General features: G+C 35.5%; 1 protein-coding gene across 1 annotated transcript; it reads left to right on the plus strand.

Moving 5' to 3' along the window:
• Positions 1-359: 359 nt before the first annotated feature.
• HPGD (15-hydroxyprostaglandin dehydrogenase) lies at positions 360-27,162 on the plus strand. The gene is made up of 7 exons (XM_034442791.3): positions 360-854; positions 1,841-1,964; positions 8,615-8,721; positions 15,665-15,761; positions 23,482-23,558; positions 24,743-24,906; positions 26,284-27,162. The coding sequence occupies exons 1-7, from the start codon at positions 762-764 to the stop codon at positions 26,393-26,395; spliced, it is 774 nt and encodes a 257-aa protein (XP_034298682.1). The 5' UTR covers positions 360-761; the 3' UTR covers positions 26,396-27,162.
• Positions 27,163-27,318: the final 156 nt, after the last annotated feature.

Raw genomic sequence — 27,318 nt, forward strand, 5'->3', positions numbered from 1 at the left:
ACTCTACTACCGCTATCAATCAGTAGCATAACTTCACTTTTAGTGGCCATAATTTGATTCAGAGGTCACTTTCCATGGTCAGCCACATAATTCCTAATGGACTGATATCAGCATGAATTTTAAACTGCAAAGAGCTGGCTCTAATTTTCTTCAGGACTACTTTTTTTTCTTCTCAGAATCGATTCCTTGATTTATTTATCATACATTTTTAAAACAATTGGACATGGTCCCAGCCAAGTCAGTGACCCTTCTGCATGCTCTTTCACTTTTAGGGCTCTTCATCTTACACAAATGCCTTCTTTCAAAGTGTTGTCCTAACCAGACGGTCCATTCCTTCCTGGAGGGCAGGAATAGCCTGAGGCATTTGTTGGCTCATCAAAATGAGGCGTAGGAAGAGCGAGATGAAATGGGAAGGGGACGGGACGACAAAGATAGGCAGTTTCTTTTATCTCCGGAAAGAAACAAAACGCAGAGCCTGACACACAAAATTCAGCCTGGGGACAGCCAGCCGGACAGTCACCAGAAGGGGAAGCCGCGAGTGGAGGTGGAGGAAGGGAGGGACAAAGGGAGGCAACTTCAATGCAGGTGACACCAACTTCGGCTTGCGCGGGTCGGATTCAGTTTTCCTTCAGACCTCCGAGCCTGGAGGCTGTGGGGAGGTTAATACCAGCAGCCGAAGGAAATCGCCGGAGCGGCCGCGCAGCTCTGAGCAACAGGAGCCGGCGACGACCCTCGTGGACGAAAGTGCAAAGAGAAGCAAAATGCACCTGAAGGACAAAGTGGCTCTGGTCACTGGGGCAGCTCAGGGCATAGGCAAAGCCTTCGTCGAAGCTCTGCTGGGAAAGGGTTGTAAGGTAAGGGCACCAACTGCGCGCTGCTCGAGCACAGCGGTGGGGGGGGGCAGTGGCGGTGGGGGGGGCGCGCAGAAAAGGCTCGCTATCGCTGGCAGGCAGTCCACTCCTGCGTTGCTTGCCTTCTCGCCCGCGCTGTGGAACAATGATAGAAGTTTCTCTCGGAGTTCGTAGGATCAAACTGGCTCCTCCTTTTTCTTGAACATGCAAGTACCTCGAAGCTATTGGCTTTGTCTCTCCAGCACTGCGAGCTTCGCAGCTGCTCTCTTTGTGGGGGGGGGGGTGGGGGGGGAGTGGAGCGGGTTAGAAGCGACAGAATGGATGGTACTAGTTTCAAAGTGCAGCATATATGTTGATATGTGCGGATAATGGGTAAAATCTTCCTTTAATTCTCTTTCGAGAAGGGACAATATAAAGCACATTACCGTACTTTCCTGGGCCTGTTTGAAGTAGGATTTGGTGCTTGTATTCACAGTTTCTAAATTTAAAATTATTTTAACATGCATTGATAAAAATAGGCATGCATGTTTTGTCCAAATCTCTGAAAACACTGCTGTTCCATACAGATAGGCAGATAATGTATTCCATGTGCAGTTAATGTCATGTGAAATTCAATTGGCTTGCTTTCAGGAAATTTTATATTCCTTCAATTTTATGTTGTAAAATCTAGAACTTCTAGGGAGTGATACATTTCAAACAGTTGAAACTTAGCCTCCCTTTGAAATGCCTAGGATTTATGTCCTCAAATAAGTTATATAATGCAAAATGGTTAGGTAATATGCTTCCAATTTCTACCACATTTGTTTCATATAAAGCTACATATTTGTACAAATGTAGATATTATATCAGCTAATCACTATTCTCTAAAACAGCCCTTCTTTCTTTCTCTGTTTTATGTCTATGAAATGTATAACTAATTTTTATGTCTTCTATGTCAGGATAGGCACCTAATTTCATACATCTGTGTGGAACACTTTCCTTTTTTCTAGGTGGCACTTGTGGATCTGAATGCAGATGCAGGCAAAGTCAGCAAAGATGCCTTTGATAAGCAATATGATCCACAGAGAACTATCTTCATTCCTTGTGATGTTTCAAACGAAGAAAAACTTAAAGGTTAGAAGTTTTTTCCAAAAGGTTTTTAATGCCCTATTTTAAAGGTCATTCAGCTGAAATAATAACAAGTCTTGCTCTCCATCTAGCTAAACAGATTCGTGTTGTTACTTCAGTATTCAAATACAGTCTGCTACCTTAATAAGCCTGGGAAAAATCCTGAAATGTCCTGCCATTTATTATATGGAAAACCTATTTATGATAAATAATTTTTGCTAAAAGGTCCAAAATTTATTCACAGCTGATAGATGATAATCAAATTGAACAGGTCATGACCTTGAAATACTTAGCAGTATGGTTTTATATTCAGTATACATGGAGGTGACATTAGAGCATGTTACAGGGATAATAAGAAGTTGTGCCATGGCAGCATTAAAATTCTGTACAGTAAGAAAATCATATAGATGTACAGCCTTAAATATATTCTACAAAAAAAAAAAAAAAAAAAAAAGAAACCTCCGAAGGAACAGGGAGAAAGAGATGAGGGCTGGGGCTGGGGGATTAGCATTTCAAACTATTAGAAAGAAAGCAATCTAAATTCTAAACAATATTTTAAGGATGTTCCCAATGCAAATGCATTTTTAAAAAAAGAACCACCAAAATAGGCCAGGAAACAGAAGAAGCAAAATCCAGGACTACCTTATTGAAATGGACAACTAAAATTACTGTTTGATAGTAGTGTTTATACTGTCCTCGTACAATATTTTCAGATAATTACTAATTTTCCTGGAACAAACTAATAGAGCGAACTCCACTAGTATGGTTTTACTCTAGTGCAGTCATGGTGAATCTTTAACACACATCACAAGTGACATGTCGTCATTTTTGATGACATGGCTAGAAGCCGTGCAAATTTTAGAGGTGTGTGGGAACAGTGCCTTCTTGTGTGATTTCCAGAGGCTTTGGAGGCCACAGAGAGCACATCACATTCTTGAGGAAGTTCTGCAGTCTCCAAAAAGCATCTTAAATTCTCACACAATTTTTGGTGTCTCCAGAAGCTATGCTAACTACTATATATTGTGCTCTCTGAAGCATCCAAAAAGCAAGACCATTTTCCAAAGTTCCAGGTCTCATGGGACCCAGAGCTGACTTGGATATGCATTTTAGTCTGAGAGACAAAGACAAATAAAAAAATACTTACAATTATGTAAGTATTTATTTATTTAATTTCATTATCCAAAGCAACTCTTTGTTATGAATTGTTTTGCTTTTGTCTGGGAAAGTGGGGAGGGTGACATGTCAGCAGAATCAAGTTAGTCATTTTTCAAATTTTTGACATGCCAAGGCCAAAAGATTCACCATCAATGCTTTAGTGGCTATTACCACACTGAATGAAGTAATTAAAGAATGAATTAGAAATATTGGTATTCAAATGATGTGAGGCTCACCGTCAAACGGGAGTATTGTTTCTGATCCTAGCCAGAGATTCATATAGAATATTTTTATCTATAATTATAGTCTATAATCTGTTGGATTTAGGAAATTTAAAGTGCATGTACTAAAGAATAATAAACTAATATAGTAAATGGTATAAAATAATATTGAACAGTATTGTAGAGCTGTTTCCAGGATCAATGGTTTTAGAATCGGTTCCAAAAGGGTCTCTGGAAAACTCAAGTCTTTGCAACTTTCCAGAAGGCTACAAAAATTGGGATCATCCTCATTCCATGGGTATGTTGTTGCACAAAATGTGAGACTTTACAGAGTGTTACATGTACATGCTTGGTAGGTGGGCAGTCTATCCATTATCTGGCGGTCTGATTAGTTAGACAGAATTATCTGGAAAAGATGGTCTTTTAGATAGCCAGACACTGAGCCATGTAGAGTTTTAAACATGATGATCAGCATCTGAATGGCACTCAAAAACACAGTGCATTTTAGATCAGTTAAAGCTTCTGGATGATTCAGAAAGGCAAACCTTTATACTGCAAATGGCAGTAATCTTTGCAAATATGACAGGTTTGTTTTAAGTGCCTCCTGATCCAGATTTGACTATAATTGGCAAAAGCATTAAGCAAAGACTTTGGCCATGGCTCCTACCTATTCAGGATCTGTGAACCCAGAAGGAAGTCCATATTTTGAGGAAGAGAAAGAGAAGGATGTACAGGCCAATGAAACTTGCAAGATTCTCTTATTAAAGCCAATATTGATAAATGTAGTTCATAGGTTAAAGTTGAGGTTGATTTCCTAGTCTGGTTTACCAAGTGAAGCTGACAATACACCACTCTGAACCTAATAAATTACCTTACCAAGTGAACAGGAAAAAGAATGAAGCTCGATGAAATCCCATAACAATTAGAGCAAAGGGCCAACCCCTTCCCACCACTGTCACTACTGACTGGACTGCCTACTTAGGACAGAGCAGAACCATGTGCTAAAATGATTCTTCCAAATTCCAATCATTGCAATCCATCCAAAGGGATACTAAGATGAACAGTATCCAAAATTGCTAAGAGATCTAGAAAAAAGATAGTTGTGTGCCCTCTTCATCAAATTCCTGTTGGAGTTCATCTAACAGCTACCAGTGCATTTTCTGCTTCATTTCAAAGTTGAATCCAGATTGCCCTACATCTAGATCATTTATATTCTCCAAAGCCATCTGAAAGATAGTTTACCACTTTCTCAGCAATCTTGCCAAGAAGTAGAATGTAGATATAACTAAAGTTATTCTACTTCCATGGTTGGACATTTTGCAGAAATGCTAGAATTTCATTGTCTCTCAAACATGTTTTATGTATGGGATGGATCCATTGCATTGGACTCTCATTGGCTCTTTTTTCTAGGCAGATGGGCCAGGATTCCATGCACAAGTGACAGAATTAAGATCAAACATAATTTTGTATATCCCAATGGGATCCACATGCTCCAGAATCTCCTACTGTAGATGTGACTACAAGATGTATCTCCTGTCATCTTAACAGATTCCATCCACCCCGCTTCCCTCTTGGAATGAAAGCAAATAATTTTCTTCATGAAATGTTTGGACAGACAACTGATTGATTTATATTCAGTTGTTATTCCAGCCCATTCCTCCCTAAAAGGGTCAAGGACAATCAAATACATATAGAAGTGATTTCCAGTGTTGCATGTCTTCACACACTTGATTTCCTAAAATTTCTCAGAGAAGTAAGAAGCTGCTCAGAAGCAATGGGTGAGGAGAGACCACTCAGGAGCAACTAGCAACCTAGTCAACTTTATATTCTGAATTTAACAAGGCATCCTATAGAACTCTGCCTCAGATTGCTGGGTAAATCTGCAAATGGCTTTTGGAAGTATTTGAGATCTGTCAGCAGTCTTAATCAGAACCTTCTCATGAATAGGTTAGTGCTTCCAGTTAACCCCAATATCAATTTCTTGTTGGTCCTTTAGTATGAAAGATTCAAAGGAGCACACTATTTGGATCAGTGTTTTCCATATGGAGGTGATAAGTTTGAAATGGCTAATCAAGTTGCTGAATCATTCAAATTCTAGAGATGACTATTGTTCCTGTTAGCCAGGCTTCCAGGAAGTCTGGGGCATCATATGTAAAAGTTTTATAAAAACCTGTAGAGCAAAGAAAATAGCCTTTGTGATAAAGTTTTGTTCTTTGTAATAATATGTAAACTAATTGTGCAGATATATTTGCACCGGTAGGCAGTAGAGATAAAGTGATATATATTTTGAATCACTAACATGAAACTTCACTAAAACAGAGACATATTTAATTACTTACTGATCATAAATTGAAATGATGTTTTCTATGTCAATATGCAATTATAGTTTCTAGAAAAAAAGTTTGCATCTAAAAAGGGTTTATAAATGCAAATTGTGAAATAGTAGCAATATTGACATATGTAAATAACAGATATAGGTTATCTCTGAATTTTGGATCAAAGTTTGTGTATGAAATGTAAAACTGTTCAAATACAGTCTTTTCTAAATGTAGTATACTATGGACATTGACATTTAAATGTTATTGTTGCATTATATTTATTCATAAAGAAGAGACCATTTCTTTCAAATAACTTTTTTTAGGATTTGGTAGCTTTAACATAAAAGTTGTATTTTCCCTTTTACAAATCCCTTTGTCCCTACTTCACAAACTACATTTGAACTTCTTCAAGTTTTAAAAATGGTTCAAAGCATAATTTAGCCAGCTCTGTAAATTGCAGAGGAGGGAAGGAATCAGCTTTGCTGACAACCGGGTGGCTTGGTATGATTTTAAACCTATTACACTTAGCAATGCCCACTGGCTCCAAAGGGTTTTTTAGATCCTAATGTATAAGAACAATGGAAAACTATTTAAAGCAAAGATAAAATAGTATAAGAGTTGAAATACATTTAGCCAAGAAGCTTTCCTAGAACCAATAGGCTGAATCTTCTTTTCAAAAGTTACAACTCTAATGATTTGTACTTCTTATCTTTCTGAGATACCTTTGTGAACGGTTTCCAGAGGAATAACTGTTAATCTGCTGGAGAAAAAAGAAGAGACACTCTTTGTATATAATTTGTAGTATAAGGACAATCATTTATTTTTATTGGCTTACAAAAGTATTTGTGAAAATGGAAAAACATTTTAAATTTAAAAGGTTTCTCAACAGAGACCCTTAAAATTAAGTCTTGAGTTTACCACCACTTGTCTTCATTGAGTGATCCTAATGTCAGTTTTGTGATGTATGGAGAAAAAAAATTATGTTTCTTTTCTTAACACAGTCCATACTTTAATAATGCTTTACTTTATTCCTCTTTACTCACAGTTTTCTAAGTCAAATATCCCCAATGTTGTTTCCTTCAGTTCCAATTCAGCTTCATTGTTTTGGTTCCTTTTCTGATCTTTTTCACCTAAATTTTAAACATATTGCAAACTAGGAACTGGTCAATCTATCCAGCCAGGTTTTCTTCAGTTTTTATTTTTCCAGTTTAAGTACTCAGAAGCATTTTTCATACTTCCTCTAATATCTAGATGTTTATGTATGTTTAAAAAAGCAGTGGACTCTTGCTGGTATTTTCTATAACTGAATTATAACTTATTTCAAACCATTTTTTTTCCTGCCATACTTTAAGAAGACTCAAAATTTCTGGCAATACTCCAAGAATATTTATTTCATGTATTTGTGTGAAGACATTTTGGTATTGATATTTTTTAACCTTTTTTTCATGATTTTGTATCTGGGATTTGCCTTCCCCAGTAGTTACACAATGAACCAATATTTTCACTGAGCTTTTACTACTGTCCCAACTCCCTCTTCTGGTTAGTCACAAACAGTTAATCTATAAACATTAGACCTCCCTGAAATGAAAGTCACACACTGTTATTTCAATACTCTTTCTGAATATATAGGAACTTCTTTTACTTCTTCCTTTTCCACCTTTAAACCAAACCTAGGGCATAAATAAAATACTTGTCTTCCACTATTATAAGAGACACAAGTTTTCTCCCAAATGAATTCAGCAAGGTAATATTTAGTATTTATTATATTAAATAGTACAATATTTATTTATATCTGGCCTTTATTATTTTTACAAATAACTGAAGATGGTGAACATATCCACCTTCCTTTACCTATTTTCCCAACAACAATCCTGTGAAGTGAGTAGGGCTGAGAGAGTGACTGGCCCAAGGTCATAGCTAAGGCTAGAATTCACAGTCTCCCACTTTCTAGCATGGTATGTTAATTATTAGACCAAATTCCCTAATATCTAATAGATAGCATTTTAATCATGTCACACTTTCCAAACACTCTTCAACTAATCCCTTGTAATCCCTGCATTCATTCTTGCATTTTACTCTTTGCTACTGTAACAGACAGCAATCTTCTGTCATCAGATGTAGATACGATCTTCACATTTAAGGAGTTTGCATAAGTTTAAGATCCTTAAGCAAATCTTAAGTTTGCTCCTTAAGTAAACTACCCCTACATTTTAGCATTTCTTCAGCTGCATTGTTAGACATGCAGCATTAGTATTTTTCAACATTTTCATGTTTATGACATCTTTCTCACTGACATCTTTCTTGACTACTAATATTTATAACATCTTCTATTTCATTTGTTGTTATATCACCAAATATCTAACTGGTATTTCTAAAATCCTGCTCCTAGCATTCCCTCATTTCAGTTCATACAGCTTCTTTCACTTCTTTCTTCCAAGTTTCATTTTTTTTTTTTACTTTCCACTAGTTCTGAATGTATTAGTTTTTCACTTGAGTCCTTATAGGCTATCTAGGACTTATGGTAGAGTAATATATTTGCCACACAGAAGTAGTTTGGGTTAAGCTCAATTGTATTTACTGGATTTATATGTAAAGATACACACATATACGACATATAAGTGTATGTGATATAAGTGATATGAGAATAGAAAATGAAGTCTATTCCTTACGTTACATCCAAATATCATTCGCTACAGATTTTTCATAACTTTCTATCTTTGCAAATCATTTTTGCTTTGACCACATCTATTCACCAATGTGGATAAATAAAATGTCTATATATTAGGGTATGCATTCCATTGATAAAAGTTAAATCAATATATATGATGAATGATTTGAAAAGCCATATTTATAATTATATCACTGTGGATTCACTTTGTTAAAGCACAATCATAGTTCTGATGGTATTGTCATCAATCATTACATATTATTCTATGGAAATAAATTTCAAATGTCCTTACAGATGCATTTAAGAAAACAATTCAACATTTTGGAAATCTGGATATTCTGGTCAATAATGCTGGAGTGAATGATGAAACGAACTGGGAAAACACCGTTCAAATCAACTTGGTAAGTCTAGTAGAGGGGTGGGCAACTATCGCCCTTTTATAACTTGTGGATTTCAACTCCCAGAATTCCTGAGCCAGCCATGTTAGCTCAGGAATTCTGGGAATTGAAGTCCACAAGTCATAAAAGGGCCATAGTCGCCCACCTCTGGTCTAGTACATACTGTATTTTTAAAAGAAAAAAAAGAAGCGTAGTTAAAAATCTAGAGAAAAAATGTTACATTTTTGTGGGTTAATTTTTTTCTTCCAAGTATATATAAAATTAATAATAATTATATTTGCTATTTTTTCTGCAAGCATATGTTTCTTAAGCAACTTTTGAATCTGGATGTCTGAGAACACCTGAATATTTTTATATTAGTCAAGCTTCCTAAATTCTTAGTTTTCATGTAGAAACCTATTGAAAACTATTCTAGAGTTGGACTAACAAATCTGATCACTTTTTATTAATATGAAATTAATGTACTGGTATATCAGTTTGACCTTATTTCACTAAGAAAAACAATTTAAGAAATTTACTCAGGTCATCTTGGCTTCTGTCTCTAAACCAACAAGCTCACCTAGCTCCTGTGTATTTTCTTTTTTTTTTCTTTTGTCCTTTTTTGTTACAACTAGAAAAGACTGGATTTCTAAATGTGTAAAGCCAAGTACACGTTACTTCTCATTTCTGAACCTGAACAGAATAAGTTTGCAATTGTTCTAAATCCATACTTCTGAATCATGGATTAAGTTTTTTATGCTGAATGTAATTTTAATGAAGTCTGTGTTGTGTGTGTGTGTGTGTGTGGAGAGAGGGAGGGAGGGAGAGAGAGAAGGGGAGGGAGAGGGAGGGAGGGAGGGAGGGAGGGGGAGAAAGAGAGAGAGGGAGAGAGAGAGAGAGAGAGAGAGCGCACAGAAGAGACAGGAGTCAGTCTTGATCCTTGCAAGTGCCTAGATATGTCTCTGAGGTTTTCTTGCAACATTTTTAAAAGTAGTTTTGTATTTCCTTCTTTCTGTAGCTGACAGAGAATGAATAACCCAAGGTTACTCAGCTGGCTTTGTGTTTAAGAAGGGACTAGAACTCATGTGTCCATGTCTCTTGCTTGGTTCCTTAAGTTTTACACCAAACTGGCTTAATAAGATTAATTGAGCATACAATAAACATAACATAAAATTAATTTTATGATTAAAATAGAGTCCAGCTGGATTCTAATCAAAAGCATTCATCCTAAGTTCACGCTTGCTTTAGTTTAATATGTTCTTTAAAAATAAAATGAATGATAAAATATTTCGTTAACAAAACAGTTGGCGCAAACCTGGCATTATTTTATTTTTGCTTTATTAAAATTCCTGACTGCAGCTAGAAGATCTCCCTCCTCTACCACCCCAAAGATCTAGTTATGATGAATGTTTTAAATCTTCCTTCAGAATCCAATATAATTATCTCCCTCTTTTATGCTAGGAATAAATACCAGAAATAACTTCAAAGTGTACGTAATATAATTAACATTACCTTAGATAAATGCCACATCAGCAGCAATCATGATAAATGTCACTATGCTACCTAAGAGAGAGCGACTCTCTTTCCAAGACAAACACTCAAGTGTTATATCACTGCAAAATAGTACTACTTGCAAAATACTGCTAACGTTTAACTGTATGTTTGCTTTCTTCTTCCTTTTAATAATATACAGGAAGCTTTATCTATCAATACATAGATAAATATATCTATATCTTTATAAGTACACATAAAGTTCCCTTTGGGGAGGAGGGATGGCTATATAAATTTGATAAATAAATAACTGCAAGCAGATGAAAAAGAAATACATAGATAATAATTTAAAAACAATTGTTAATAATACTGATATTAATCAATAGAGAAAGGAACAATGGCAATGAGGACAATCACAATAATGGTTATAATTGTTAAATGTATGAGGAGGAGGAGATACAGGTAGTCCTCGACTGACAACCCCAATTGAGCCCAAAATTTCTGTTGCTAAGCGAGGCACTAGGATCATGTGATTATAAATACCGTGTTTCCCTGAAAATAAGGGTCTTATTTTCTTTTGACCCCCCTCCAAATAAGGACTTGGCCTTATTATTGGAAGATCTTATTATTTTCGAGGTGCAGGAGGTGGCGAGCATGCTATAAAAGAAAACCTTCTCGTGAGTTCAGTCAAACTTCTCGAATTTGCGAGAAAGTTTTCTTTTACATCATGTTTCCCTGGACACAACAGCGAGGAAAGTGACAGAGCCTGAAAGGTAAGACTTGCGTCCCGCTTCTTGTACGCCCCACCTGCCAGCCCCAAATTGCAATTCTAAAGGGGGTGGGTGGCTAAACAAGGGGAGGAGCCCTGCCGTGCCCGGCGAGGGGGAGGGGAGAAGAGACGGCAAGGGGATCCACGTCTCGCTCCATGCGTCTTGCTTCTCCCTCACCCCACCTGCCACCCCTCTCAATAAAGAGACAGTGGGGAAGGGAAGCAGCCAGGCTGCTGTTGCCATTGGGGTGGAGTGGGACATGTTGGGCTGTTCGGCCGGCATGAAGAACAGGGAGGGGAGGGCATGTTCCCCCCCTTCCCCCCCCCCGGCTTCATCTTCTCAACTCATTTTGGTTGTGCGGCAAGCAACCAGAGGAAATGGCGGGACCAGCTGTGCATGCGTGTAAGTAGTTGGTGGGGAGGCTTATTTTGCGGGGGTTGCTTATATTATCGCATGCGCTGAAAAGCCCGATTGGGCTTATTATCTGGACATGTCTTATTTTCAGGTAAACACAGTAGGTCTCTTAGTTTATACCTATACCACATTCTGCTCTCCAGAAACTAAATGAGTATATTTCAGGGACACAGCAAAGTTAGATATGAAGTTTGTACAAAAAAAAAGTCATATATGTGGAAAGGGTACTGTAAAACATGGGACCCAGATAATATTCTTTCATCTATGGTTAAAATCCTCAAAGGATGTTCAAGTCCTACAGCCGCATTTGATATTGTTTTGGAATGAACAGCAACAAATAGATACCTAATAAGACTAGACAGATATGTTCTAGTCTTATATAAATAATTTCCACATGGCAGCCACTTTGTCAAATCACTTCCAAATGTTGTCAATAAAATTTCAGGTACTTGTGCTGACAGTCATCAGAAACCAAGACTGATAAAAAGGCACACCCATACATGTGGGGAGAGAGAGAGAGAAGGAGAGAGGAAGGAAGGGGGAGAGAGACACACACGTAAAACTTATACTGAACTGTAATCAAACTTAATAATTATTAGTATTAATAATTAACTATTATTTCAATCCTGAGTAGTCATAAAAATGCATATACAGACACACATATTTAGATTTATGCTTATATAGATGTGATTGTGTGTGTAAAATTGAAATATTGCTATTTCAAGTAAAATTATATGTGTGTGTGTGTGTGTGTGTGTTTTCTGAGGTTTTCACGGGTGTTTGTATGTACAAACCCACACTGATGATGAGGCACGACCATGGACCAGAAGCCAGACCACAGCTGCATTATTAGCCACTTTAAACCCCTCCAATCCATACATGAAGCAGACTGACACCCACCATGAAGAGATGGCACAGCCACGAACATGAAGCCAAACAACAGCAACACAGCTCACCAGCTCAAATCCCACTGCTACTCAGACTAACCCGAGCACAACCAAGCCCCCACCTAAACAGAACACACACCCAGCCAATCAGAGCACAGCCAACCCCCCATCCAATCAGAACATACCTCCACCCAATCAGAACAAAGCCAAGCTCCCACCCAATCAGTTCACACCCCCACTGGCAGTTAAAAGGAAGAAACAGCTGCGATCACACACATTGCTCCTAGAAGCACGAAGCCGAAAACACCAGCCTGAAGATGACGAATGAGACTTCGTTGAAACGTTGCCAAGACACATACATACATACATACATACATACATACATACATACATACGTTCTGAGGGTTTCGCGGGTGTTTGTATGTAGGTCTTTGGTTATTCAGGTTTTCTCTTGCGTAAAATTGGAAGTGTCTTGGTGACATTTTGACAAAGTCTCATTCGTCATCTTCAGGCTGGTGTTTTTGGCTTCATGCTTCTAGGAGCACGAAGCCAAAAACACCAGGCTGAAGATGACGAATGAGACTTCGTTGAAACGTCGCCAAGACACTTCCAATTTTACGCGGGAGATAACCCGAATAACCAAAGACCTACACACACACACACACACAAACACACACACAAACACACACACACACACACACACACACACACACACACACACACACACACACATATATATATATATATATATATATATATATATATATAATTTATGTTTATATTTATATTTATATTTATATTTATATTTCATCAAAAGTGAAGAATATAACTATCTTACAGCAAGTTAACTCAGTACTCTGAATAATAGATTGGCTGATTGTTGATACCTTTGAGCTAAGAAATCAGATTTAAACTAAGGCCTTCTGAATTTGTTTTCTGCTACTGTGATAGTTAGACAACTTAGATGAGGCAATAGAAGGGGAACTTACCAAATTTGTGGATGATACTAAGCCGGCAGGAATAGCCAACACCCTAGATCAAGGCTGTCAAACTTGCATCGTCACGATGGTGTCATGTGGCGTATCGGGACTTCCCCCCCTTTGCTAAATCGGGTGTGAGCATGGCCAATGTGTGATGCATCTGGCCCGTGGGCTGCGAGTTTAACCCTGCCCTAGAGGATAGGCTCTAGATCCAGATGGATCTTGATACCCTTGAACACTGGGACCTATCTAACAAAGTGAAATTCAGTGTAGAGAAAAGTAAAGTCTTGCACTTAGGCAAGAAAAAACAAAAGTACACATATAAATTGGGTGAAAGCAGGCTTAATAGCAGTAACTGTGAGAGGGATCTTGGAATCTTAGTGCACAACCAATTAAATATGAGCCCAACAGTGTGCAATGGCAGCCAAAAAAGCCAGTGCAATCCTAAATCCCCGGCTCAGGGCCGGGGTATTTACGAGACCGCCTTCTGCCACCAATAGCCTCCCACCGACCAGTACGCTCACACAGAGTGGGCCTCCTCAGGGTGCCGTCCTCCAGACAATGTCGGCTGGCGACCCCCAGGGGGAGAGCCTTCTCTGTGGTGGCGCCCACCCTCTGGAACAACCTCCCCCCAGAGATACGTACAATAACAGACCTCCGGATTTTTCGTCGGGCCCTGAAAACCCATTTATTTCAACTAGCTGGGCTGGCTTGAGTTAAATTTTAAACTGATTTTAAATTGGAATTGTTTTAATTACGGCCAAAATATTTAATTATTTTAAACAGTTTTTAGATTTTGTATGTCTTGTTTTTACTTTGGCTGTTCACCGCCCTGAGTCCTATATTGGAGAAGGGCGGTATAGAAATTTAAAAAAATAAATAAATAAACAAACAAACAAACAAATAAATAAATAAAATTGCATTAACAGAGGGATATAATAAAGTTCAAGTGAGGTACTAATACCACTGTATAAAGCCTTAGTAAGACCACACCTAGAATACTGCATTCAGTTTTGGTCACCACATTATAAAAAATGCATTAGAAAAAATACAGAAAAGAGCAACCAAATTGATTAGGGGACTGGAGGCTAAAACATACGATGAACGGTTGCAAATACTTTGCATGGCTAGTCTAGTGAAGAAAAGGACCAGGGGAGACATGATAGTAGTGTTCCAATATTTGAGGGGCTGCCACAGAGAGGAAGGGATCAAGCTATTTTCCAAAGCACCTGAAGGCCAGACAAGGAATAATGGATGCAAACTAAGGAGAAATTTTCTGAGAGAGAGAGCAATCAACCAATGGAACAGCTTGCATTCAGAGGTTGTGGGAGCTTCATCATGGAAACTTTCAAGAAGAGACTGGACTGCCATCTGTCAGAAATGGTGTAGGGTCTCCTGCTTGGGTGGGGGGTTGGATGAGATGACCTACAAAGTCTCTTCCAACTCTATTAATCTGTTGTCCCACAAAGACAATTTCATTTTTAAAAGATATTCATTTTCAGCTTAATTATTTCCAGTGCTGACAGTTGACTTATATATGTCTGCTCCTCCCAATGCATACTTGCTTTTGCTTGCCTATTATTGCTAGTGTTATTTATTATGACAAATTATAATTGCATCAGAAGGATTATCCAATCCATCCAAAATGATTGGTGAGAGAGTATTATACTGTTTGATGACTAACTACAAAGAGTTCTTCCATGTCTATTGTTAAGAACAAACTGGCCCAGAAGTAGTTATTATGCTACTAGTTCAAGAATGTCAGCAGAGAGAATAAAAAGTATGATGGATTTAATAATTAATTCATAGAATAATATACAAAATGTGATACATTGAATCACTGACACTTTCAAAATAGCTTTTTCAATACATGCTTGGTTTTAGCTGTATGTCCATCTGTTGATTTTTTTTTTCTGTATGATCTCCCCAATCATGAAACCATTCACTTTTGACTGAAACAAATATTATAGCATAAAAGTGATAAGTCTTCAGGACTATTTTAGTTACTTATCACAAGGAATTATTGCTTTTAATAAAAGAATAACATGTGGAAACATGGGGGAAATTGATAAAAAGCTTGAAACTCCTACATGATAGCTACAAGAGCCTTGGCATTTTGAAAGGTGTGGAGCTCATCTATAGCTAGCTGGCAGATATAAAAAATACCTTTGGCGTCTATTAAGCAATCAAATAACACTCAGAATCACATGTATATTAAAAAGAAATACATATTACAAGATTGGAAGGAGATCAAAAGAAAGATTCCGCATAGAATGAGAAATAATGTTAAATGGGTCACAAAAGAGGAAAGAAGCATTGGAAAACTGTTTTTAAAATGATTCAAGATTCACAGTGAAACATTATTTTTAAAAACAGCTATAAGAATTAAATATACCTGATAACTCATTTATATTTTCTATATCAGATTTCAGTGATTAGAGGAACATATATTGGACTAGAGTACATGAAAATTGAAAATGGTGGAAGTGGAGGGGCTATTATTAATACAGCATCATTAGCAGGTAAAAATATACTTTATACCTTATTTTTAAAGGCATGAGTTAATATTTAATTCCCAAACACAATGTAAAATCTACATCCAAACCATTGTAATCATCTACAGCAACATAATTAAGATTTGGATGGGGGGCTCTAATTCAGCTTCTTTTCTGATGCTTCTTCTAATATAGTTTAGGCAGGCTGGTAAGTTCCATCACCAGCCATTATGCATTTAGCAGGCCTTTATTTGTGAAATTCTGAAGTGTGGAAAAATAATATTATTTGGTCTACATACCCTGAATTTCAGGCTGCGTGATTTTGCATTTATTGATTTGATTTGATTTGATTTGATTTGATTTGATTTGATTTGATTTGATTTGATTTGATTTGATTTGAGTGTTGCTCATCTCATTTATAGGCAGCTCTGGGAAACTTACAAACATAAAAAAAATAATTATTATAATAATGATAATTTATAGTTGAAAGATGGGGAGGGGAAAAGAGCACCAAGTACACTGGAAGAGATGGGAGGCTTTTCTTAACTCAATAGGGACTTCCAGAGTGTTGCACCCCTGTGGGGCCTGAGACCAACTGGTAGAACCAGGTCTTCAGACCCTTACAGTAGATGAGTAGTTCTCACCTTGGGGGAGGAGGGATGTACATTGTTCCAAAGGGCCGGAGGCTTAGCAGAAAAAGCTTTTATCTTGGACCCCACCAACCAAAATTCTCTGACCAACACCCACAGCATGCTCTTTCTGCCAGCATGGTAGGGTGAACCAATCCCATTGGAGTGAAATGGTTCTCAGAGAGTGTATATCTTATTCTCTTATCTTCTCCTGCAACAGTTAATATTAACATTTTCTTGCTCTTGGCCAAGCATTTCTTTCTGATTTATTAGTCCTTCTTTGTTTCTCTGAATCTTGACTTCTGTTAGAGCTGACTTACGCATATCCAAAGATAATTGTTATGGAAAATATGCTTGTAAAGAAGAAGTTACAGCATTAATTATGAGATTAAAGATATGAAACAGTAGAACGTTTCAAAGCATTAAAAGATTTTAGTGGGGAAATATAGTTTTCTGATTACTAGGTTTATGCAGAGCTTCAAAGGAAAAAATATTGGTTTATAAGGCTTTAAGTGAAGCATTCTTTTGAAACTGCTTTTAAAGCATTTTTTTAAAAAAAATTTGATTTATATGCCACTCTTCTCCAGAGACTCAGGGCGGCTTACAAGGCGTTAAGCAATAGCCTTCATACTTTTGTATATTTATACAAAGTCAGCTTATTGCCCCCACAAACTGGGTCCTCATTTAACCTACCTTAGAAAGGATGGAAGGCTGAGTCAACCTTGAGCCTGGTGAGATTCGAACTTACAGTAATTGCAGACAGCTGGTGTTAATCACAATGCTTTTAGTCTGCTGAGCCACCTGGCCCTTATTCCACCTGTATGTTTAACAATAAAATCCAATCAAAAAACCTTTATAATATTTAAGCCAGTAAACACTACAATAAAAATATATAAACCTGTAATTAACAAAACTAAAAAGTAGACATAAGATGCAATAAAATACATAAAATAAAATAAAAGGAACAATAATAAAGTGACAATCACCAATATTTTTATTTTTTTTTTAATTTTGATTTATATGCCGCCCTTTTCCGGAGACTCAGGGCGGCTTACAAGGCGTTAAGCAATAGCCTTCATACTTTTGTATATTTATACAAAGTCAGCTTATTGCCCCCACAAACCGGGTCCTCATTTTACCTACCTTAGAAAGGATGGAAGGCTGAGTCAACCTTGAGCCTGGTGAGAATTGAACTCGCAGTAATTGCAGGCAGCTGGAAGCTAAATACTACCTTTAACAGTAGCATTAGTCTGCTGCGCCAGTTAGGCTCCTTATTTGTACTAAACTTCATTCATAGACTGAAATGATAGCACAAAATCAGGCAAAAGTGGGAAATATATGTCAGGGTCCTGGTTGGACAGAAGCAGTGAAAGTCAAGCCTTGTATTCTCTACCAGGATAATTTTTCAAAATGAGATCTATATGTTCCCCTGTAGAAAGGGTCACAAAGGAACATGAGGCTAGGGGATTCCTACAACCATCTCCAAAGGGCATAATCGCTGCTGAAAAGGAATGAGGAATTCTGGAGGATAGTGCATACAACCTGGACAAGGTGAAGACCCAACAAAATTTCAGAATTAAAATTGAGGAGAGATAAGACAATAACACATAACATGACTATACTGCTTCACTTGGCCTGTCTAGTGTAGCCTACTTGAAAAATTACAACACTCAAAAAAATGAGCTGTATTTTTGTACGACTACTGTCTAGAAACTGATAATCAAAGATTAAAGCACATTTAAAAGGACATTGTTAAGGCAATTTATGTTGTTTCTTTGCTTTCACTATTGGAACTGCTAGTTAATACTTGAGGCACTGCCAAAGACTTTATCCAAATTAATCCAAACTGCCTCAAATCGATCTAATGATCTTTTTCCAGAACTTTGCCATCTGCACATGCTTCCATTAAATCTGTAGATTTTAAATCTGTGTTACTTTTAATATTGACATCTTTGAACAGTTCCCTCCTGTGTGCAGTTATCTAGAGCCTAAGAAAGGCCTCATCTAAGGCTTCTCTTTAGGTTGTACCATTGTGTTAATAATTAAAAAAAAAACATAAGGAAAAAATGAAATGGCTAAGTTCAATTTATCCTAATCCTAAACCCTTTGAGGTACAGGGAATTTCTATAAATGTTGAATATGTTCAGGTGATTTGCGGTTCAGATTATCCATCTGAAGTACCTAAAATATATTGTCAATCAGTGAGTTAAAATATATACTGTACATCAGAAATAAACTTATTCATAAGAATAATTTCCCTCCCCCCACCTGTAAGTATTAGGTAGAACCTGCTTACAAACCTAGCTGAAATTTGCAGATCTAGTTTATATTTGCACTGGACTTTTAGAATTAATGCATAAGATGTAATAGTTTCTAGAACACTACAACTTGCATGTAAATATAGATCCACAAGACAGTCTAATTTTTCTGTTGATAAATTGTTCCTTGTTCTTTGTAGTTTATACCTTTAGCAGAAACATGTTTTTACCATTTGGTTGAGCCAGTGATCACATTTTACTGCTGGACAAAAGGTCCTTAGTGAGCTCTCTTCTAGCAATCACTTTAATTACAAATGCCCATGTTAAAATAGAATATAACAAATTAAACTATAACTTGTTGATCCCATGATAACCTGTTGATTATGATTCTCATAATTAATTAAAAAAGCATAATTAACCATCTGCTGTTTAATTTTGTATGGTTGTAGGACACTCCAGGTTTTCTTACACAGAATGAGAATGTAAATGTGACTTAAATATGCACACTTGCTGTTATATAATGTAGACTGACTGTTGTTCTAAACAAAACTGGATTAAAAGTCAGCAACTTGAATTGAATGTTATAGCCTATATGAATCTCTTATTTTGGCTTCATTTGTCATTGCATAGTGTTTTCAGTGTTAATTAAAGTAAAGAGGACTTGTTGGATCTTCCCTTAAAGTTTAGGTAACAATAGTTTATGGGATGCGGTGGCTCAGTAGCTTAGACACTGAGCTTGTTGATCGAAAGGTCGGCAGTTCAGCAGTTCGAATCCTAGTGCTGCGTAACGGGGTGAGCTCCCATTACTTGTTCCAGCTTCTGCCAACCTAGCAGTTCGAAAGCACGTAAAAAATGCAAGTAGAAAAATAGGGACTACCTTTGGTGGGAAGGTAACAGTGTTCAGTGCATCTTTGGCATTTAGTCATGCCGGCCACATGACCACGGAGACATCTTCGGACAGTGCTGGCTCTTCGGCTTTGAAACGGAGATGAGCACTGCCCCCTATATTCGGGAACGATTAGTACATATGTGCGAGGGGAACCTTTAGCTTTTAATAATAGTTACTCTATTTCATACTGTATATTAGTAGTACAGCTCCATCCAGTTGTCCCGTCTTTACCCCAAATTAAGTAATTACAGGGTAGTAAAATGAAGTATAATAGCATAGCATAGCATAGTATGTGTGTGTGTGTGTGTGTGTGTGTATAACATAGATATGAACATGTGTACGTTTATACACACCAGTTCATATCTATAATAGGTTCATATAATAAAAATAATGTAAAATTATACATCAAAATTTTTCTATAGTTCTCCATATCCAAATTATGAAATCTCTTAGCTGTCTAATTGTTATGTATGCTTTGTTTCATAAATTTATAATCTTTTAGTGATAGAGCAGAATATACAGTTTAATAAAAGAATACTATTATAAAAATCTTTCGTTTTTCTCCAAATGATGCACAAATTTCCTTTTAAGTGATGAGATTTCCTGACATTCACATAGACTGTAATGGTAATGTGAAACACCTCAGGAGATGGGTTGTAAAACATGCTGGATATGGAACAGTCAGATAAGAGACAGCAATAACCCACAGCTGCAAAATGGGCAGGAAAATGTGATCAGAAGGGACTCCTCCTGTAAACGAGCCAGCGAGAAACTTGTACTTTCAGACTTGCAAGATTCTATTGATGTACAGTAGCTTTACAATAAAGTAGAATTAGCTTACTTGGTTATGTTTCCTGTCTGGTCCTCCTGACATACACTTAGAAACCTGCAAACTAATATCCATACACCTGCAATAAATTCTGTTGAGGTCAATGATATTATTTTGAGTATACATTAATAAGACTCTGCATTAGGATATGAAGTGCAAAGGGGGCTGAAAACCCTTTTTTTTAATGATTATGTTTCCTTACTTTTGAATGAGGTATTATTTAAAGCTTGAGAATGTGTGACTATTAAACATTATTATTTCCAGTTTAAGCAAAAAGGGAAGTTATACTATGAAAGGAAAACCTTACATAAATACAAAAAAACTAATAATACCAGCCACAGAGAACAGGATATGGTTTAGTCAAGCAATTATAGATGAGAATAACAATCAACAAGTCAAGAAAAATAAATGTTGGCCTGAAAAAGGACCGGAATTATTTCCCCCAATTCTCCTTTCTTCAAAGATAATTTTTAAGATGATTCACTGTTCACTAGCCATTTCCAAATGTGTGTCTTCTAGGATAAAGACTTACAGAAAGTAAAATCCAGAAACTTCAGGGAAGTCAAACTTGAATAATCTATTTCTGCTTAATATTTCTGCTACCAAATACCATCACTTTTGTTCTTCTCTAGTTAATACTCTGAGCTTCTGTACTTGAGGGGTTTGACAATCTGATCAGCATTGTTTTTAATCCTAACTTCCCCTCAAAAATAAAGTTATAACCAAGATGCATCAAAGTCATGATTCTATAACTATTAAATAGTAGAGAACAGAAATAGCATATAGTTTATTTAGGAAAAAACAGAATGCTATCAATAAATAGTTCCATAGAAGTCTTTTATTTTCAAAAAAGGAGACTGATGGCCAGTTATCACTTTGTCGATATTTTGGAGTAGATTACTAATGAAAACTTCATTAGCCACAAATGTTTGTATACCATTCCCTTTCCTATAATCTATCTACCAACTGAGTAAACTATTTATTTAAAATCAGTAAGCACATCAAAGAAATGTTCTTTTAGGACAGGGGTCTCCAAACTTGGCAATTTTAAGACTTGTGGTCTTCAACCCCCAGAATTCCTCAGCCACAAATGCTGAAGTTGAAGTCTACCAGTCTTAAAGTTGCCAAGTTTAGAGACCTCTGTTTTAGGATGAACATTCTGTTATAATGGTATAATGGTCACTTGTACTATGATTTTTCTGGAATCCTTTCTGCTATTAATTAATAGAAATTAAAATAACTTCTAATCATAAAGTTTGGGGAAAATATTCAGAAATATTGATAATCGATAAACTTACTTATACATTGGAAAATAATAACCTTTTTTCTACTCAGAGAAATAGACTTTATTGTTCAGATTTTTGTCAAAAGACTTAAAAGAAAAGAAAACTGTCATTGGGTGCTGAGCCTGAAGGCTCTATAAGACTTAATTCTTTGTTTTTCTCCAGAATCAGTCTAGAATTAGCTACTTGCTTCCTGATTCCAGTATTGTGGGCATCTTGGATTGTTTTAAGGAAAGGATATACTGCTAGACAATCTGGAGAGAAATTACAGATTAATGAGATTATTAAGAAGCATCAGATCTAGAATGAAAGTTGAATATTTGGAATAAATATACTGGATTATTATGACATCAATTTCCAGAACAACCTGTCACTTTTGTTTTGTTTTATGAAGAATCTAGGTTCTCTATATTGTTTAATATAATATTTCCTTGAAGTCAACAGGTTTTAATTATATTGACAATGAATTATGAGCAAACTTAACCTGAGTCCTGAAATTCCTCAGACCCTTGCATTTTTGTTAGACCTTCCTTTCTTTATGTAAACCTTTTTGATTTTGCCATTGTGAAAAGATGGACAATAGTAAAGCTAGCATAGAATTTAGCATAGCATAGCATAGCATAGCATAGCATAGCATAGCAAATTTAGCTTAAGCATATTTCCTATTAAGGCCAAAGTCCCATTTGAGATAATGTTCAGAGTAGGGCCTTCCATATTGTAATATAATGTGCTGCAGAGCAAGATACAATTAGAAAAAGGTATGAAGTGATAGCTTTCTTCTATATTGCATGTATCAAAGAGGGAGATTTGAGAGAGATAAAAATGACAATATTCCTCATTATATCCAATGCATTTCATTAGAAATAAAAAATTTACTCTAATTTTGTTTAATTAATAAAAAGTTGGCCTTATTGTAATTTGAAACTGTTTTTATTTTATTTTCAATGAACCAATGATTTTCTATTTAATGATGGACAGTGGGAAATATATCAACAGGATCAAAGCTTATAAAGTGTATTTTGTATAGATGTAGCTGGGCTCAAACTATTTCAGGACATATTTTACAAGGAAAAGCAGGAAGCTCTTATCTAACAAATACTGATTTAAACTTGTCCATACTTCTAGATCAAGGCAGCAAAACACGCTTCCCACTGTGTAAATTTACATTGTGAATTGCTATGGTGGGAAAAATCTACATAGAGAGGAAGTATTTTTCTTTTACTTCACCTTATCTTTCTATCCTATTTCTTTCTACTTCTATGATTTCACATCCTACAAAGTAAACATAAATATGATTGCTTTTATATTGTGATACTATTCTTCTACTCATTGACATTTTAGGGCTGTTTTTTTACAAATCAATCAGTTAAAGTTAAATATCTGTACACAATTTACAGAAAACACTAATGTGTATCTCTAAAGTATCTATAAATGAAATTTTGGGAAAATAATTCTTGTGAAATAAAAGTACAATCATAGCATTAGAGCTATGTTTCTCCTCTACTTCTTCTCACATGATACATTTTTAAAACATTGTTCATAATTGCTTTTTTGAGTGGTGGTCAAAATGGCTGTAGAGTTTAAGATTCAGATTCAGTGTCCAAAAGGCATTGGAAAAGATCTATTTTAAAATATTGCAAACAGGTGTCATGTTCCAACACTTTTTTGGGATCAAATCCAAAGAATACTAGCTTTAATAAAAATGAACCATTTTTAACCCTATTCTTTGAATGCCTAACTATTGTCAATTCATGGAATAATATAAAGAAACCATATAGTTTTACAGTTTTCTTCATTTTTTTTCAAGTAGTTACATTAAAGTTCTTTTTAAAATTCTGATTTTCTTTTTACCATTGAAGGGCTGTGGCCAGTTGCATACCAACCAGTGTATTCTGCTTCAAAGCATGGAGTAATTGGATTTACACGTTCAGTGGCTGTGAGTATAACTAGTGGGAAAAAAGTCTTGCTCTCTTCTGGATAAACCCCACATTTCCATTTCCTTCACACACACATACACACAATCACACACACAATTCAGATTTGATTAACTGAAGATTTTCTGAGGTTCTCATTAAAATAAAATCAATGTTAAGAAAACTTTTCCTTTAGCAGGAACATAACTCACAAATGATATTTTGTATGTGTGCATGACAGCATATAGATTAAAAATAGAGTGCAAAAACATAAGGATCCGTAGAATCCCACCAAATGTAAGATTATAGTATGTCAACAGTCAGTGCTGGTGCAATAGTCCATTGCAAATAGGTAAAAAAAGATAAAAACTGTAATAGTGTTTATTTTGCTAGGCTAAACATTTACAGGTACAATTACTGTAGCTATGAAATAAAGAGATGTGTATTGCTTAGAAGAAAGGTTGTGAAAGTACTGAACGAAATATTAAAGTGTAAGGACATCAAGCTGACAACAAAGGTCATTGTTTCCTGGTTGTAATATGTGGTTGTGAAAGATTGATCCTTAGGAAGAATGAAAAAAGAAAAGCCTTTGAATTTTTGGTATTATTCTGGATCACAAAGAAAACAAATCTTCAGTATGTGATGAAGTAAAACTAGACTGCTTACTGGAATAATGAAGCTAAGTTTTACCTATTTTATATGCATAAGGTAAAAGCATAGCTCAATGGAAATTGCATTACATTCACATTATGCCTGTAAAAATTGAAGGCAATTGGGAAAAGGCCACTGAAGTCTATGTGGTTCTATATAATCATTGATGACAGAAATATGAGTTTAGAAACAATTACTGATAGAAACTCCTGGAGAAATGAAGTCCTTTGGATCAAAAGAATCAGGAGTCACTAAAACACTACATAGTAACAGCACAAAAATATAAATGATAAAAAAATATGTTATTGTTGGTTGAATGAAACAGTATTTGTAAATTCAGTAGACAATATAAATTTAGGAACTGTTTTGTATTTTATATAAGATTATTTATTCTTCTGATATTTCCTACTGTGCTCAGCATAGTTTCCTACATGTTTGTTTAATGTTCCTTTGAATTAAAGATGTCAGAGACAGAACCTGATATTTTTTTCCATATAAAGAATGTTTTCTTACCATATCCCAACAATAGTACATAATATAGTTTCCTGTTTTGCAGCTGGCTGCTAGAGCAAAAAATTATGGTGTACGAATAAATGCTATCTGTCCTGGTTTTGTCAACACACCAATTCTTCATACCGCTTTCCAGGAAGAATATATGGGTTTATATTATTCATTCAAAGAAGAAATCAAAGATAAGATGGAATTCTATGGCATTTTGGAGTGAGTAAAAATTATGCAGTTCTACTTAATGTCTGTAGTTCAATGAAAATTATATACTTCCATAGTGCTGCCAAGAAGACTATGTGCACATGTCCATATGGTTGCAGGCTACCTACATTGATTCAAAGAGAATTTTTATTTTATACTTCTACTTGGCTGTCTCAGTAATTACATGCATGACAGGGTTTTTTAAAGCAACTAAACCAGCACCTGGGATAATATAGAATATAGATCATAGAATATAGATCATAGCTTTGCATTCACCTGCCAGTTATTAAATCATAGTCCATAAGATCCGAACCAAGCATATATATTTTGTTTGTTTATTTAGTTTAGTATTTTGTGTGAGCGCAACTGTTGCATTTTCTACACTAGCTTTTTCTTGGAATGTCCTTGGTTCAAATGGTGTTTTCCACTTTTTCAAATTCTTCATTTGAAAAGTATTGTGATTTTAAAAAGAATAAGAGGAAATTAATAGAAATACGGAACTTAAACTTGGAATACATCTTTAAACTGAAGATTAGATTAAGTGATTGCAACTTCAGACGCTCATAGATAACAGGTTATATTTGTGGGAGGTACAGCTTTGACAAATCCTTAAAAATAGTGTACTTAGCATCACCCTTAAATACAGTTCCTTCAATAGCCATAATGGCCCAAGGAGCAAACAATACATATTAAGCAACATAAGATTGCTTATCACAAAGTTACCACAAAGTGAGTTTTGCCCCATTTAACGACTTTTGTTGCCACAGTTGTTAAGTGACTCACTGCAGTTGATAAATTAGTAGCACAGTTGCTAAGTGTATCTGGCTTCCCTGTTGATTTTGCTCGTCAGAAGGTTGCAAAAAGGAATCACGTGATCCCAAGGCAATGCAACCATCATAAATATGAAGCAGTTACCAAACATCCAAATTCTGATCACATGATCATGGGATGTTGTTAAGTGTGAAAAATGGACATTATTCACATTTTTAGTGCTGTTGTAACTTTGAATGGTCACTAAACAAATGGTTGTAAGTTAAGGACTACCTGTAATTGTTTCAGATGAATGAGTGAGGCATGTATAAGCTTAATAACTGACTTTTATTTCGACTCTTGCAAGATCCCAGAGACAAATATCAGAATATTTTATCCGGTATTAAAAGTACTATAAGTTTTGTCATATAAAATATCTGCTTTTTTATCATTATGATAGGAAAATGAATAAAAATCTTAGATTACACCATTATTTAACTGACTGGTCCTCAAGTATATTTATCATTGCAAAGACAGAAATTTGTTTATTTTTCCTTTTAATAGTTTAGGAAATATGAAATGATTTCTAATATTTATAGTCAGCCTTGTCTAATTTATGTCATATGAATTTATTTGTAGCCCGTCACTAATTGCTGAAGGACTGATAAAAATCCTTGAAGATGATTCATTAAATGGAGAAATTATGAAGATTACAAAACAAGGAATTAATTTTCATGAATATTGTACATAGCCATAAAAATAAACCTTTCTATTTTTTCATGGAATAGTTCATAATATTTCCTGTCCTAAATTCAGGAATACTAAACTGTTAGAAGAATATCTTGGTTATGTTAATACTTCATTTCAATATGAAAACTTCTGCCAATACGTGAAGGATTTTTGGTATTAGAAATTACTTATATTTTCATCAATTAATATTTCAAATGCTGTAAAAATATACTATATAATTTTAATTGTGAAAAGTAGAGTTATAAATGTGATGTTTAGTAAGTGATGGCTTAATCAATTTAGAGTTTTTATAGATTTAAGAGAAGAGAAATAACATTACACGCTCTGTTATTCATAAATTAATCCAAGCAGCATGACAGAATTTCAGGATCTGATTTACATAGTATAGGATTGCATATTTAAGATTTCATTCAAATTAAATAATTTTATCTTTGTAATGAATTTTGCCAAGTCTTTTTTCCCCACTTCTACAGACATATTTAACAATATATACTGTAGTTATTTAGTTGAACCTGTCAAATAATATTCGCTCAATCATTATGCTAAATGTAAGATTGTTATCTAGTTACATTAAAATAGAACTCATAATTTGGTTCACCTTTCTCACAAAATAAACTTGCACTAGAAAAATAAATGAACAAAAGCTTTTTCTGAGAGAGAGAGTGATTTCTGCTGGCAGAATATTGTACTTTTAGGTACAATATCATGAGTCAACACAAAATTTTAAACATTTGGAATACAATGTTAAATTAAAAATATTTTTACTTATTTTTGTGGCTTCAAGTTAGTTTTTATTCCTGATCACTAGACTAGCCCCTGAATTTTTCTTGGGAAGATTTTTTGAAGTGGCTTGCCATTGCTTTCTTTCAAGACCTGAGAGTGGCTGGCTCAAGGTTACTCTGCTGGTTTCATGCCTAACCAATA

Source organism: Pantherophis guttatus, chromosome 8 (genome assembly GCF_059756535.1).
Source record: "Pantherophis guttatus breed Tessera chromosome 8, ASM5975653v1, whole genome shotgun sequence".
In the NCBI taxonomy this organism is placed as follows: Eukaryota; Metazoa; Chordata; class Lepidosauria; order Squamata; family Colubridae; genus Pantherophis; species Pantherophis guttatus.